The sequence below is a fragment of the Acanthochromis polyacanthus genome, chromosome 5, assembly GCF_021347895.1.
Source record: "Acanthochromis polyacanthus isolate Apoly-LR-REF ecotype Palm Island chromosome 5, KAUST_Apoly_ChrSc, whole genome shotgun sequence".
NCBI lineage: Eukaryota > Metazoa > Chordata > Actinopteri > Pomacentridae > Acanthochromis > Acanthochromis polyacanthus.
The window spans coordinates 8457052-8472007 of NC_067117.1; the positions used below are offsets into that span (position 1 = coordinate 8457052).

Consider the following 14956-nt stretch of genomic DNA (forward strand, 5'->3'; position numbering starts at 1 on the left):
ACACACCTCAGAAAATGTTAGTTTTGGATCGTTAATGAGCCATTAGAGTTGTGATTTGGGAGTGATGATTTATACCTGTGAATCCTCACCAGTTAGCGCTGTGTGAAAGGTGACGCGTCTTCAACAACCAGAAAAAGAAATTCAGTTGCTTCCTACTGAAGCTCTTCTGATTACCATGACCTGGATGATTGAAAATCTATAAACATGGAATGTAAGAAATAACCTTCAGATGGGTACTAAATTATCTAATGTATACGTGAAGATCTGTTTACTCATTACAGCAACTGTATTACCTATTTTCCTCTTTGGCTCTGAATCCTCCATGAACGTCTGGGGATAATAACACCTGATAATGCTGTTAGTGTTGCCCTGAATTTCTTCATTCTTTAAACGCATAACAGAAAGCCTGTAGTACAAATCTGGAGCCTGTAGTTTAGAAGAGATGGGCATTTGCCAGGCAGGGAGGATCTGATGAAAGAGACAAGTGCCATGTGAAAAGTGCAAGATTAACCATCTTTGAAGCTTGACTCAGACTACAGACTAAAAGTGAGAACACCAGTGACTTTGATTTTTGTTTTGTGTGTTGCATGTTCCTTAACTTCACAGTCCAACTTCACATCAAAGGAAAGTCCCTTTAAATCTGTGGGGACAAATTAAGGCAAGACATGCATCCCACGCATGCAAAACAGCATTGCCATGACGACCAGTCTGATGAAGTCCTGGAAAAAACACGGAGATGCTCTCTTCAAAAACTGCTGGCCACAGAAGACATCTCACGACATGCAATAATTTCAGCTTTTGTGCAAGTTGTAAGTGCTGGATGGTTCAAAGTTTTGCACCGAGGCTGCTAGTATTCAAATAAATATGAAGCAGAGTTGGAGCTCTTCTCCTTGCACCTCGGTCCCTGTGCTCAGTGGTGCTGATGAGAGAGGATTTGAGTCGCTACTTTAGTACGCCCCGCCCCCAGTGAGAGAGCAGGGATGACAGTGATGCAAGGCATGCTCCTGAGCAGCCTGCAGCCTATCCACACCGCCCGGACCAGTTTGGACTATACTCCTCATTTACAACTCTCCATCTGTTCCCCACCGCCTGTCTGCACCTTAGTTTGGCTTGAGCGCATTTTAAGCAACAGACGCTCTCAAACTGGTTCTTTTTTTGGTCATGATTTTAACATCTTTTCAATGATTTTGGATCCCAAAACTCGCAGTTGTCCATTCTTCCAAATGCTTCGCCTGCCAGTGACGCTTTGCATGTGGGTCTAACCGGTGGTTCCAGTCTGCGTCCAGGCACATCAGGAGAAAAGAAAAGAAGCTTGCACGGGGAATATTTGATTCTTTTTTTTATTATTTAGAAATTCCTCTTTATCATTTGGAAGCGCATCCACTATTTTGCTCCCACAATGGCTGATGCCAACGCTGAATGCAATATCAAGGTGTTGTGTCGATTCCGTCCTCTGAACCAGTCCGAAATTATCCGCGGAGATAAGTTCATCCCAATATTTCAGGGAGAAGACACTGTCATCCTCGGGGTAAGTTATTTCTAACCATCCGTTGCTTTTTATTGACACCTATCAACGCAGTTGGTGAACGTTAGGGGTTACACTTACCATCTTATGCACACATCAGATACTGGCCAGACTGAGGACTAGAAGCTTTAAGGCTTCTGACAGAGATCAAACTAAGTATAGCCTCTATCAATGCAATCGATATTGCTGTGAGCATGCTGCATCATTCAGGTGTGTGCTGCTGCTATTAGAAGACAACCAAATTTTGTCAGTGGATTAAGCCTCTCAGCAAAGACAGCCCAAATCAAAATGATGAACAGCCATTAAATTTATTGTTTTTAGATGATTTGCCAGCATCCAAAGTCCACATGCAGGAGCTTTGCAGGCACTGTGATAAAGGAGGAAAAAAATACATTAAAAATCAGAAAAAAAATGCATCTGGACCCCACCTTTGAGATGCCACACAAGGTTCATTATTTGCTCCTTCTCTCTATTGATCTGCTTGATTTTGGTCACAGAAAATCGTGCAGGATTGATTGATCTCCCTGTTGAAGAATCATGCAATCAGCCATCAATGCTGAGGCGAATTATCAGGTGGTGCAAATCTAATGACAGTCATAATTGTGCTCTGTGGGTTGCTTCTGTTCAGTAAATGGATCTTGGCTTGGTGTCAATGCAAACTAAATGGAAGCTGAGGATTATTCTCATTGCTCTGAAGCAGTAATGAAAACGCATGAAGCTGTAAAAATGTTTATCAGTCTGATGGCTGCATAACTGAGGCAGAGGTTAACAGTGTGATTGTGATCCCTCCACCAATCGCATTTTAACAAAATTACTGCCATGCAGGAGGAAGATTAAAGTCCTCTAAATGCAAATGTTCTTGTTATTTAGGGATGAAGCACAATTGGGCCAGGGCCAACACACACACACACACACACACACACACACACACACACACACACACACACACACACACACACACACACACACACACACACATGTTTGTACTTCTATCTTAGTGAGGACATCCATAGGCGTAATGCATTTCCTGGAGCCTTACCCTAACCTTAACCATCACAACTGATTGCCTAAACTTAATCCTTACCCTAACCTTAACCAAACCTCAATTCATACCTGTTCTCTAAAAACAAGTCTTCACCCTCAAACATGGCTGTTTCAAAGTGAGGACCGGCCAAAATGTCCTCACTTTGTAAAAATGTCCTCACTTTGATAGTTAAATGCAGAAAATGGTTCTCACAATGTAGCAAGTACAAGAACACACATACACACACACACATACACGTATAAATAGAATACAGAAACAGATATAGTTGCAGATAATGAAATATGCATCCGTACACATTCATTTTCAGACCCATTTTACAGCTTCAGCTTTTCACCACTATAGGCATACGCACACACAAACACACACTTACACACAGACACACACACAGGCACAGAGAGTGTGCGAGGAAGAAATCCACACCCATTTGGCCTGAGGGTTGACTTCAAGTGATGATGAAGACAGCAGAAAATCCCTAACGGCTTACTCTGTTGTCACCCACATGCACATAATTATACACACACATATGCACACACTCGCACCCACATGTACACTTGCCCACACACACACACACACACACACACACACATACTAAAATGCATCACAGCTTTGTTGAGGTAGCTATCTCTGCATGACAGTCTTGCATATCTTGGTTGTAGCAGCAGGATGTCTCTGACTGACTGAATGCTCATTATCACATGATTTTCATGCTTTTCAGGACGGGAGGTTAGCAGTACAACGACTCCAAACCATTCATTTTCGCATCAATCTTTGTAACTGTATTTAAATGTGTTCTGGGTGCACTGGAGGCCCAGAGAAGAATGGAAAAGTAATTCAAATGTTCTTTCGCATAGATGATGGAGTTATATCAAACCAGCGCATTTCAGTTTTTAAATTTACAAAAGATGTGAATCACTTCATTGAATTATTTATCTGATGCCACTGCTTGCATTTCGTTCAGGTTAGAATGTGCCAGGCAGAGGAAAGCCTATTTCTTGTTAGTGTACAGATGATGACGTTTGAAGCAGTTTGTGGAGTTGAAGTAGAATCATGCATTGCCATGTTGAGAGAATTGTCATCCGTCATGATGGAAAGAACCTGCTGTTATTCCCGAGCAGTATTTCTGGCAGGAGGAGCTTTCAGAACTGATAATGTCTGGAAACAGAAGCATACAGTTCTCTCCTCATACTTACAGTCATTTCATGTACTAACCGCTCCTAAATTTCCTTCTGTTCACAATGAATGCAATCATAAGAGCATGTGTGCAATTTTCATCTTCCTGAACGTAATTACTTCAGAGATGTGGGTGTACGGGATTTTCAGATGTGCAAATGTATTCGGTGTGTGTTTTTGTTTCTTTTGCAGTGTTCCTCTGATATCTGAGGAATACTCTTAGAGGAAGTTGTAAAGAAAAAAAAATCCTGAGAGTTGAAATGCTGCGGCCGTCAGATTGGATCAGGATTTAAAATATCAGGTCGACGGGCAGGCTGCAAGAACACTGTAGCGACAACTAAGCACTCACACTTTGGTGGCTGATAAAAACAATCTGCATCTAGGCGGTGCTGATGGCTCCACATTTGTCTGCTCAAGGAAGCCTCCTTCCAGAACTTGTTAGCTGACAGAGGCAATAATTTGAGTTGTTGACTGATGGTTCGGCTGTACCTGGGTGGCAGCAGGACGAGACTTGGAGAGATTTAAGACCGGAGAAAAGTGTGTGTGGGTGTGCTCTGAATTGAAGAAGGGAACCTCTCTGGGGCCTCAAAACATTTGGAAGTGTGAAGGCATGTGTGAAAAGAACAGTGACTACTGGATCAATTTTAAAGTCAATTTTAATGACTTCAACCCACTGATTGGAACATCTGTCAATGCGATAAAATCTACGTTTGCAGTTCGATCCTGACAAAGAGGACACATTACCAAACAGTCATTAAAATCACTTTTAATCAATTTGTTGGCTTTGCTACTCAAACTGTGCCGCTCATGAATTTAACTTTTGTAAACTAACTAACCCTATTTATCCTCTGTCAAACATTACATATTCTTGCCTAAATGATAATTGATTTGTGCTGTGGAAGTTTCCCATTGACATTCAGCAAACATGGATAAACATTAGCATTCAGGAGAGCTGTGTTTCTGGCCACCTGAAGAATTTCCAATGTTTTGGTCTGTACCAACTCCTCAGTGTTTCACAGTGTTTTCCTTATGCTGTGTCTGTCTGCTGTTTGGTGTTGGGCAGGTGCATTTCACCTTTGAGGACTTGGAACTTTACTTGAACCTGGGGTTAGGTGACTTTTGTGTCATGACAGAAGGTCATGAGTGCAGCATCTGTTTGGTATCAGAGCTGAGCAATCAGTGACATTTATCTTAAACAGAGAGCAGCAGGGCAGCGGGAGTGCAGGAGGTATGTAAAATAGTGTCTCCTTGATTATTTCATCTGCGGCACAAACACAAGTAGACAGACTTTGATAGGTGGCAAAGCAGAGTCTCTGATTACAGTCTGAAGCCCGCAGCAGAAGATAACATGGGATCATATATTGTAGATTGTGCGTTATAGTTGTGATCAGTTGTCTTATCAGTAACTGAAAGCACTGTCAGATAATATCAACATCAATTTTCTTCTGATTAATTTTGACGACAGTGACATACAATAGCAGTGTCCTCTATCTGGGAGATACAAGAATAAATGTGTACATTACTAATAATTTGTTCCTTATCTCTGTTTTCATCTTCACCTCTTGGCCACCTGTGGAGCCCCACAGGGCCCTGTGGCAGAGTGACAGCAATAATTACTCAGCATATACTACCCTAAGGCATGGCCTTTGTGTTTGCCTCACACTGGAGTGACACAGCTGTCTCTAGTATTTCACTGTCTGGAATAATGTGCCGTCACTAGGGCCAGATTGTCCCTCCTAATCTTCTGGCAGCCAAAAAGACTGCCGCGATGAATCGCGCGTTCAGTTCTATGAATAAATAAATAATCATGGCAGCCTCAGATGCAAAAAGATGTGAATTTTCTCACTCTTGTTCCTTGCCAATGACATATGGATATCACATGTCTGTGCCCCAGCATAGGCTTATTAAAAATGTATTCCATTCATATATGCATTATACTGTTGGCAGCGTAGGATGATAAGATATGAGTTGGGAGTCTGTATGAAATAACTGTCATTTCAGACCTGTGCGATTCATGCCATGTTTTTTTTTCTTTCTCATATCATATTAATCTTTAGCCGCAAGAGCTTTAAGATCCTCAGTAGCGCTGAAGAGGATAAACAGCAGCATTTTCATACGCTTTGTCCACAACGTAAAAATGTTACGGTTCATTTGGCTGCCATTGTTGAGCACTCTGGTGAATATTTTTGGCTGGCCGCTCAGGCTCATTTTAACTTAAGGGGGTTGGGGAGGATGACACAGCTTGTTAACACACATTATTACATCTCCATTTGTAAGAATTTTAAGTAGTAAAAATGAACAAAAAAAATCTCCACAGCAGATTTTACCCGTAGTGTCTCTAAAACGGAAGGTCAGTGTGTCTCTGAGGGTCCCTTTGTATCAAGGCTGCGACTTTCCAAGATTAGTGGAACAATTTAATGAGCCAGCGTCCCAGAGCAAGGCCACACCGATTCAGTTCTGGACTGAAATACAGTAAACAAGAAAATTATTTTCTCTATGTTTGGTTACTCTAGTCTGTCCAGCTGTTGTACACATAGTATAAAAGGTTCATTATATCAAGCTAATAAGCTCTGCAGTGACCTCCCTATACAGAGCAGTCTGATTGTTGTCGTAATTGTTGACCATGATAGATAGACAAAATGTAATGAAGAGGGTCCCTCCACCCGTATCACTGGACCCAATTGAAATGTGCACATTAAAGAACTATTGATTCTCTATTTTCTGCAGACCATTTGTATTTCTATGGATTACCTTTCCATGGCTGCTCTTCCCATGTGTGCTTACAAGTCTTCTATAGAAGCTCCAGTGGCTTCGGTATTCATAGCTACGAAATACATGTTGTTTACATTTTTAGGATGAATAGAGGATTATCAGTCTAGCAGCGTTCAAAGCGATAGAGGATATTCTGCACTTGAGCTTTCTGTTGTCATTTGGGCTTTGCTCTTTGCACAGGAAGGGGGTTATTCTCTCCTGATGCTTCTTCTGAAATTAATGAGAATAAATTAGGGTCACATGGCATGCTACTGCAGACAATAGCCGTGCAATGTTGTTAAAAATTAACTGATTATCCATCAGCGGCCACTTAGTTTCTCAGATGCTGGTGAGTCTGATTTCTGAAGAACTATGGCTCTTTTCCTGCCACCCTCACCTGAGAGATGATTTTCTTTTCTTCCATCCCCTTCTTGATGAGGCCCTGTGGTGGAAAATAGGAGGAGGAAACAGCTGCTGTAGAAACAAACTGTTGACAGTGCATGTCGGGCGCCGCGTAAAGTCATCTACCTGTCTCATACCTTTTGTTATTTATAGTTCCACTGAAGCCGTTTCTCCTCAAGGATATTTCTTCAGAATAGCTTTAACTGTCTGCAAACCAAACAGACTCGCAAATGGAGGTCTGAGGGCTCCCCCTGCTCTCTCGCCCCTGTGCACACTTTAGAGCTCTAATTCTATCACTGCAGTGCACACAGCCTATCCAATTAGGCAGTGTAATGGGATTGCTGTGTAGGGTCAGGATCCGCACTCATTTCCCCTGTTGGACGCCAGCGTCTAAGCAGCTACCACTTGGGATCAGACCTCCTCCTCTTCTTCTTTTTCTTCCTTCTTCTTCTTCACATCCATCATTCTCTTTCTCAATAAATGCTGCATTTTTCTCTGTCTAGCTGTATTTCGTGGTGTAATAATTCCGCTGCTCATTTCCTCGTGACTCAGCAGCAGTTTTTGGGAAGATGTGAGAGGAGAAGCTCAGTCTCGTCTGTCATCTCATTAATTTTGTGAGACGCTCCAAGCGGGCTTTAATGGTGTCAACGGAGAGACTCTGCTGTCAATCAGGAGCCAGAATACCGAGGGATCAAGAAACTTTGGTGAAGTTTTCTTCATGGTGCCCTGTTGAAATATGAGGATGTACAAAATGAGACACAAATTTGCTCTTCAATAGAGAAATCAATATTGGAATCGCCGCTGCTTTAAGGCTAACTTGTCCTATTTCACAATATCAGACCTTAAGTACGTGTGCCATACCAATAAGGACTGCCGGCTCTCCCTCTCATCTTTTCCTTAATGTTAGCATTATACTGACACCAATTTAGTCGGCAGTCACACTCGACAGGATATTAGCTGCCACTTCCTTCAGCTCATCTTTATTTTTACTCGGTTTGCACGCGTGTCAGGGTTAGATAAGCTTGTGCCAGTTCATCAACACATTTTCCCTCCCTTTTCTCTCTCCGTATGACAGAAGAAGGCTGTGACTACCAGGCATTTAGCTCTGGGGAGTGTTAATGGACCATCCTCCTCTCATTAGCCACAGCCCTGCCCAGGATGCTGCCTGGTCCCCATGTCTGCCCTCAGTGTCTGTGGGCAGCGCATCGTAACCGACCGCACATGCTTGCACACGTGTTTGCACAACCGAGCCTGAGACCCCGAGCAGTTGGTGCTATATTAGCTTGGTAATAGAGCAGCAACAAAATCCCGGCGACAGGAAAGGAGCATCCCAGCACTCTGCATGCCAAGGCCGTCTGTTTGCTGCAATTAATCACAGTTCAGTTTATCGAACTGACATTTGAGAACACTGACATCTACTCTAGATCACTGGTTTTATGTTTCTCTTTTTTTCCCCCAGGGGAGGTGTGCTTTAAAGCGCATCTCCCTTTACAGTTTTTGATTGAGGTTAATCTAATTTTCCGTGATTTTAGGATTTTATTCAAACAGCGTCACATAAAAGAGACTTGGGGAATCTTAGCAAACATAAATTTCAGGCTTATTTTAATCTTTGCATGGCCAAGAATTGGTCCCAACACAGACTTTAAAAAACACTTTACTCTGGGCTACAGCACCATGATGCTGTTTCTTTATGTCTCCCAGTAGGTGCATCCGTAATCACAACACACTGATTTACTTTCTCTTTTGCTCCTGTCTCCCAGAGTTTCTAATTAATTTCATTTTACGTAGACTTTTAGCACCAACCACACTTTTTTTTTTGTCTGGAGGCCTTTTATTATCCAAATTACCTCACTGCATGGCTCCGTCATTAGTTGTGGCTGAATTACAGAGAAAATCCCCATAAGCATGTTGTTGATTTTTACAGCAAATTTAAATCATTGCTCAGAAGTTCTTTGATTGCTTCATGCCCAGCTGCTCCCATAGCTTCACTGGACTTAATAATTGCTGCCAGCGTACACAAGTTGAAGAAATGTGCCCTTATGCTGCTACATTTCCGCAGCATCTTCCCTTTCATGATCTGATTTATTATTCATTCTCTGCCACATGTGGTCATTAACACTGTTCCTAATAATGGTGCGATGCAGCTCGCTGTCGTAGCTGGTAGATTAGTGCACGTGTCTTTCTCTGGCACTTGTGCTTTTGAGGATCAGTCACAGTGGACTAGGACCACACAAAATCTGTATTTCAATTTGGCACAGAGTTGGAAATGTCTGCAGTTGCTGCATTATAAGTAGGCTGCATTATCATTACACTGGAACATTATTTCTCGCCTAAATTCAGTCAATGCAGTTGGCTGACGGGTTTCTGTGCTAATTGAATTACTGGCAGAGAAGGATCAATTCTTTAGTTAAAAGGTTTCATTGTGAACATGGCCTCACTTTCAATAAGAGGGGCATTAGTGCACGTTTTGTGCGAAATATATTTTGGAACCAACTCACAGAGTATGTGATTTTACTTTTCTCTCCCTCTGTTTCAGTATTTCTTAACAAGATAAATAGATAAATAGATGATGAACTGATGCACTGTTTGCTCTCTGTTAGTAAGTGTTGATTGAATTACTTTGCACGTTTTGAACTATCGTTCTGCTTAGCCACAGTGCTTTTGTAAATTGCACTTGCTTTCTAAAAAGCAAGATTTTTTCGGCATTACACGCCAAATGTGTTTGGCTTTTTCCCCTGGTGTGCTGAAGCAGTATAGACAGAAGCAAAACTGCCGTCAGGAGCAATCTTGTACCCTGTGTGAATTAATTTTGACTGCATTTACTTACATGCAGGTTGAGCTGAAAGCAGTTGGCTGTTGGCTGAAAGGGAGCTAAGGACTGTGAGGGCACAAGACCTTTGCAATCAAATATTCCCTTAGCAAGGAAGCACAGCTAATATAGGATCTCAGACTGTTTGGGGTTGAGATCAGATCTGTTGTTTCCAGGTTGAGGTTGCTGTTCTCAGTTAAACAACTAATTTCTTCCTCAAGGTTCGTTCCTATGTTCTGGGGGATTTCTATAATTATATAACATAAACAGATGGAGAGCATGTGAAGGCTAGGCGCCCAATAAAAGTGGCATTGCATAAGCACTGGAGCAGTCAAGTGTCACTCAAATGATGAGGCGTCTTTGTAACATCTAACAAGTGTTTCCTCTCTTCTTCCAGCTCTTTACCTTCCTCTCCATCTCTTTCAGCATCTTTTATTTTCTCTGTCTGTCTGCAGCATCTGCAATTCAGTCTGTTTTTTTTCATGCTTTGCTGTTAGAGGTTGCTCTGGGCTCTGCTCAGTGTGTGCTTAGTTCTTCTCCATACAATAGAGGTGGGTAGAAGTGTTTGAATTTTTTGTGATCCTAGAGCCAACATATTGCCTGGCTTTTAATGCCAATGCCGAAATGAATCAATGCCTTGCTTGCTCTGTAAGACCTTTTTCTCTCATTTCGCAGTGTCAGTCAGACTTATAGGGTATGACGTCAGCGTTATTTTAACATTATCAAGTATACAGTGTTGCCCAAATAAAGTATGAGAACATTGTCAAAAAATTGCAATTGACAAAGTGATTTAAAAGAGGCTTTTCGTCTTATTAGACATTTTCATGAAACTGTTAATATTTAAATCACCATTTTCTCGGCACTTTAAAGATTTCAGAGCGTTTTAACTAATTATTTGCTTTCTTGCAGATATGTACATAGGAAGAGCATTGCCACTTTGATGTCCACACAGTTAATCTATGACCAGCAGCTAATTAGCAAAGAATAGAAACAAAGTACAACAGCAATCCCACTAAAACTGACAAATGAACACGTATACACGACCGCTCAAACGTTTTAGAATGCCACAATTATCCAGTTTTCACTGAAATTCAAGTAGTTCAAGTAGAATGAATAGCTTGAAATGGTACAAAGGTGCATGCTGAACTGTCAGAGGTTAAAATTAAAGGTAAGGCTACCCAAAACTGAAAAAGAATGTATGTCTCAGAACTACAGCCATGGCCATAAGTTTGGACACAAGTACCATGACGCTTGTGAATCTTAGAAAATACCACAAAATTGTCACTTACAATACAGTACACAACTCCTGAGAACTATATTAAGTTTCATATTTAAAAAAAAAAACATCAAAAGAGTTTGGTGTCATTTTGTTATTCTTACCAAATTCAGTTGTGAAAGCACTGCATTTTTTTGTTATTTTCTTCTAATATTATGTTTTGGGAACAAAGTTGTTCCAATTGTTGGAATTTATGGATAATATTATATCCCTTGTTGATTTGTTGACTGATTAAACTGGTGCTGTCAAAAAATATTAGTTATGTTCTGTAATAGACATCAAAACAGACATAGTAAGTCATGCTATGTCCAAACTTATGGCCATGGCTGTATGCAAAAAGGCTTTATTCAAAGAACAAGAAATGAGTTAAAGCTCTTCTGAAACAATGTACGTTGATCAAACCTTGAAAGCTGGTGCCACCAAATCCTACAGGTGTAGCAAATTTTCTAAATCCAAGTTTTGTCAGAACTACCTTAGGAAAGAACAAGATGGTGAGCTTGAAAACATGGTGTGGCAGCACAGTCTCCAGATTTAAACCCCTTGGAGCTGGTTTGGGATGAACTGGACAGAAGAGTGAAAGCAAAGCAACAAATGCCACACATTTATGGGAACTTCTGCAACAGAGATGGGAAGAACTTTCTGAAGAATATTTGATTTCCATGGTGGAAAGAACGCCACGAGTGTGTTCAGCTGTTATATCTGTCAAAGGTGACTACTTTGATGAGTCAAAGTTTAGAACACATTTTGGTTTCTAAATATACATATATTTTAACTTCATTTGTTTATTTGTTCTACGCTTTTATTTCAGAGTACAATGAGACAATAAAATGCATAATTTGCAATAAAAACTGGAAATATTGGGGTGTTGTTAGAACAACAACAGGTCGTCTGCAAAGGTTGTTATGTTTGGGACTGCTATGAGCTGAGTCTTGTCATCACTGTGAGGTATAGAGATGTAGCACGTTAATTAGTGAGCTTTGAAGGTGCACATTTGTCAACGACAAAGCACCACAGACCAGGATTCCAAGTTGAGTTGATTTATTACTCTGCCATGGAGTGCAGCTGAGTTATGTGATGATTGTTTATATTTCTGTTAATTTGTTTGTCTGTGCGCAACGTTACTCAAAAACAGACTAACGGATTTGAATGAAATTTTCAGAGAATTTCAGAAATGACACAAGGACCACCTGATTAGATTTTGGCAGTGAAGCAGCTTATAGTGTGGATCCACGGATTTGTTAAAGATTCCTGTATCATTATGACATAGCTGCACAGCGCCACTGTAACCATGACAACAAGTGAACGCTGCGTCGGCTGCCTGCTACCGATCACATGATTGCGATCCTACTACAAATCCAGTACTGCGGACTTATCGGGACTTATATGTCCCGATAAATCATACAAGGACTGAGCAGCCTTGGCAGAGTACTGCGCTCTCTGAGTGGTTTTCTTGTTCTGGTAATAGAGAAGGAATGTCATTACTGAACTGTTCTGGAACATGTATGTCAAGCAGTATTGATACCAGACATATAGAAACACTAATTTTACCACATACGCACGCACACATACACACACACATTCACACACACACAGCTTAGTAATAGGATAACGTACAACGTAACCTACATGCTGTTGATAGTGGAACAGCTGTAGTATAACAACCATGCAAAACTGTAATTGCAAAAATGTCTTTGCTGATGTCTAAGCCCTTGTCTGTACACACACATTGATGTAATGTAATGCAATCTCTTTAAATAATAGCGCATTGTCATAACCATGCCCTACCGCTTGCACAGGCACATTAAATTTGAAAAACCATAAGATGAGTCACTCCCTTAAAGGCAACCACAGAAGTGTTCTAACATGACGGCAAACTAGACCAGAATACACATATATGCACTGCTGCCACAATGGCAAGTAGAAGCATTGTTTCGCCTCCAACACATTTATATGTGTACCAAAGAAACACGCAGACAGGTCTAGATGTGATGTTTCAATACCTTAAAATGCAAAGGAAGATATATCATTTTGTAGATGTACTCTGAACAAGATGTAATATCTGCTAGGATATTTTCAATATTTTATTGCTTTTTGGTCATTTTGGTGTGTGTATCATTTGTGTAAATCACTGCCTCTTGTCTTATCTGTCATGGTTGTCATTCTTAAAATCCCCTTTTCCGTCTCACTCCCCTCAGCATGGTTTTGATGGGACTCCAAATCCCTCCTTTTTCTCACTCCACCTCTGTCCACAGGGAAGCTGCTGTTCCTATTTTTTGGTCTGAATCTCAGCGAGCAAAGCCCAATCTTTCCTTCTCTCTCTTCTCCACTCCTGTCTCCTGTTTCCCACTCACTCATTCTGAAGAATTATGCAGAGTGTTTCATTTTGATGGGCGACTAATTGCTCTATTTCTTTGCGTGGATCATAGAATAAACAAGTTGATGCAGGAAAATAAGTGAAATTATTAGATGAGTGTTAACAATGTCATGCTGGGTGGTGGTAAGCTTTGGTTCCCTGAGCTGGTGATTAAGTTAAATAGCTACAAAATTTGCTAAGTACATTTTGATAAGTACAAGATAGCTGCAAGAAAACTCAAAAAGAAATCACGACCACTGGATCTCAGCATTCAGGCTTCACTACTGTATATCTGAGGCGCTGAGCTGCTTTGCCCTCAAGGCACTTTGCCAGCCGACTCTGCTATGGGCTTGTCAGCAGAGTGAATTAGGAAATACAGTAATGTTTGGTAATATTCTGTGACTAGAGCTTTTGCAGTTGTGAGGAGTTTTCTGTTGTCGAGAGAACGGCTAATGATGCTGTTATCTGGGACTCGAAGCCTGATTAGCTTGACGGATGAGGCCGACACTGGCAGCCTGAACTCTTCTCTCCTGTCAGTCTCGCTGTGCTTCTGTGTGCGTTTGTGTGAGGAGGGAGAGAGGAGGGTTGATGAGTTTGTGGGTAAGACTGACGCAGAGGCAGACACACTCTCACACGCAGACCCTGATAAAAGAAAATAGGAGCCTTCCGTCTGTGCTTCTACCTCCAGTTGAGCTCACACACCAACACCAAACAATTGCAAACGAGCCATGTTGCAAATTTTTTTTAAAAATGCAGCCGTCTGCTTGAGTGTCAGCCCACCAATGTGCTGGAGGAGGAGGAACACATGCCGTATCTTCTTCTCATCTCATCCCACACTTTCTCTAAAATGTTCAGCTATGTATATCTGCTTAGTGGGAGGGACTTGAAGTGTGAAACTTGATGGGGAGGAAGGCCGCGACAAGAATGACACCTCTCTGAACGGTAGTCTAAATTATGTGCATGTGTTGGGAAGTATTGTTCCCTTGCTGCAAGCTTCAGCAGTCACCAAACATTCACCGTATGCAGAGGGTGTTGATTTCTGTTGTTAGCCTTTTCTTGCTGAAATTGTCGCTGCGTCTTTGAAACTGTCCTCACCGGAAAAATGAAGGCACTGGTCAGCTGATCAGACATTTCAGACTGTTTCCTGGCAAATGGCCTTCTTTGGCCGTGTGAGTAATGCGCGCCGTCTGTCAGACGCAAAGGTTGATGTAGCGTGGGGAAATTGCAGAGCTGAAAAGCCTCTGAGGGAAGAGGTCGAGGTGGACGAGAGGCACGATGCAATGAGGCGTGCGACTTTGACATGGGAAAGTGCTGTTTGCTGCTTCCGTCCCATCGGTTGTCATTGTCGGTTTTGTAACAGACTGATTTGTTGAAGTCATGACCAAAGCCCTGGAGTTTTCCTGCAATCAGAGTTCAGTGCACTGTGTGTTTACATCGACATGTTTCTGTTTCGTGACTGTCCTGACAGTGACATAGTGTTGAGTTTCTTGGTGCAGTCACTTGAATAGCTTACAGGGTAGAGGGAATGTCTTCTGTGTGGCTTTTGTATAAGAAGCAAACAGAAATATGATCCCACTCATTATAGAATCTAAAGCTGCACAGAATACCCTTGAATCGGTTTCTAT

At 41.6% G+C, this 14956-nt stretch overlaps 1 protein-coding gene across 2 annotated transcripts in view; it reads left to right on the forward strand.

The window, feature by feature from the left end:
• The first annotated feature begins 959 nt into the window (after positions 1-959).
• Positions 960-14956, forward strand: part of kif5ab (kinesin family member 5A, b) — a 68584-nt gene continuing 54587 nt past the window's right edge. For both annotated transcript variants that reach the window (XM_022206223.2, XM_022206300.2), the window contains exon 1: positions 960-1528. In XM_022206223.2, coding sequence (XP_022061915.2) covers positions 1400-1528 — 129 coding nt within the window. In that variant the 5' untranslated portion in view covers positions 960-1399. The remainder of the gene's footprint in view (positions 1529-14956) is intronic.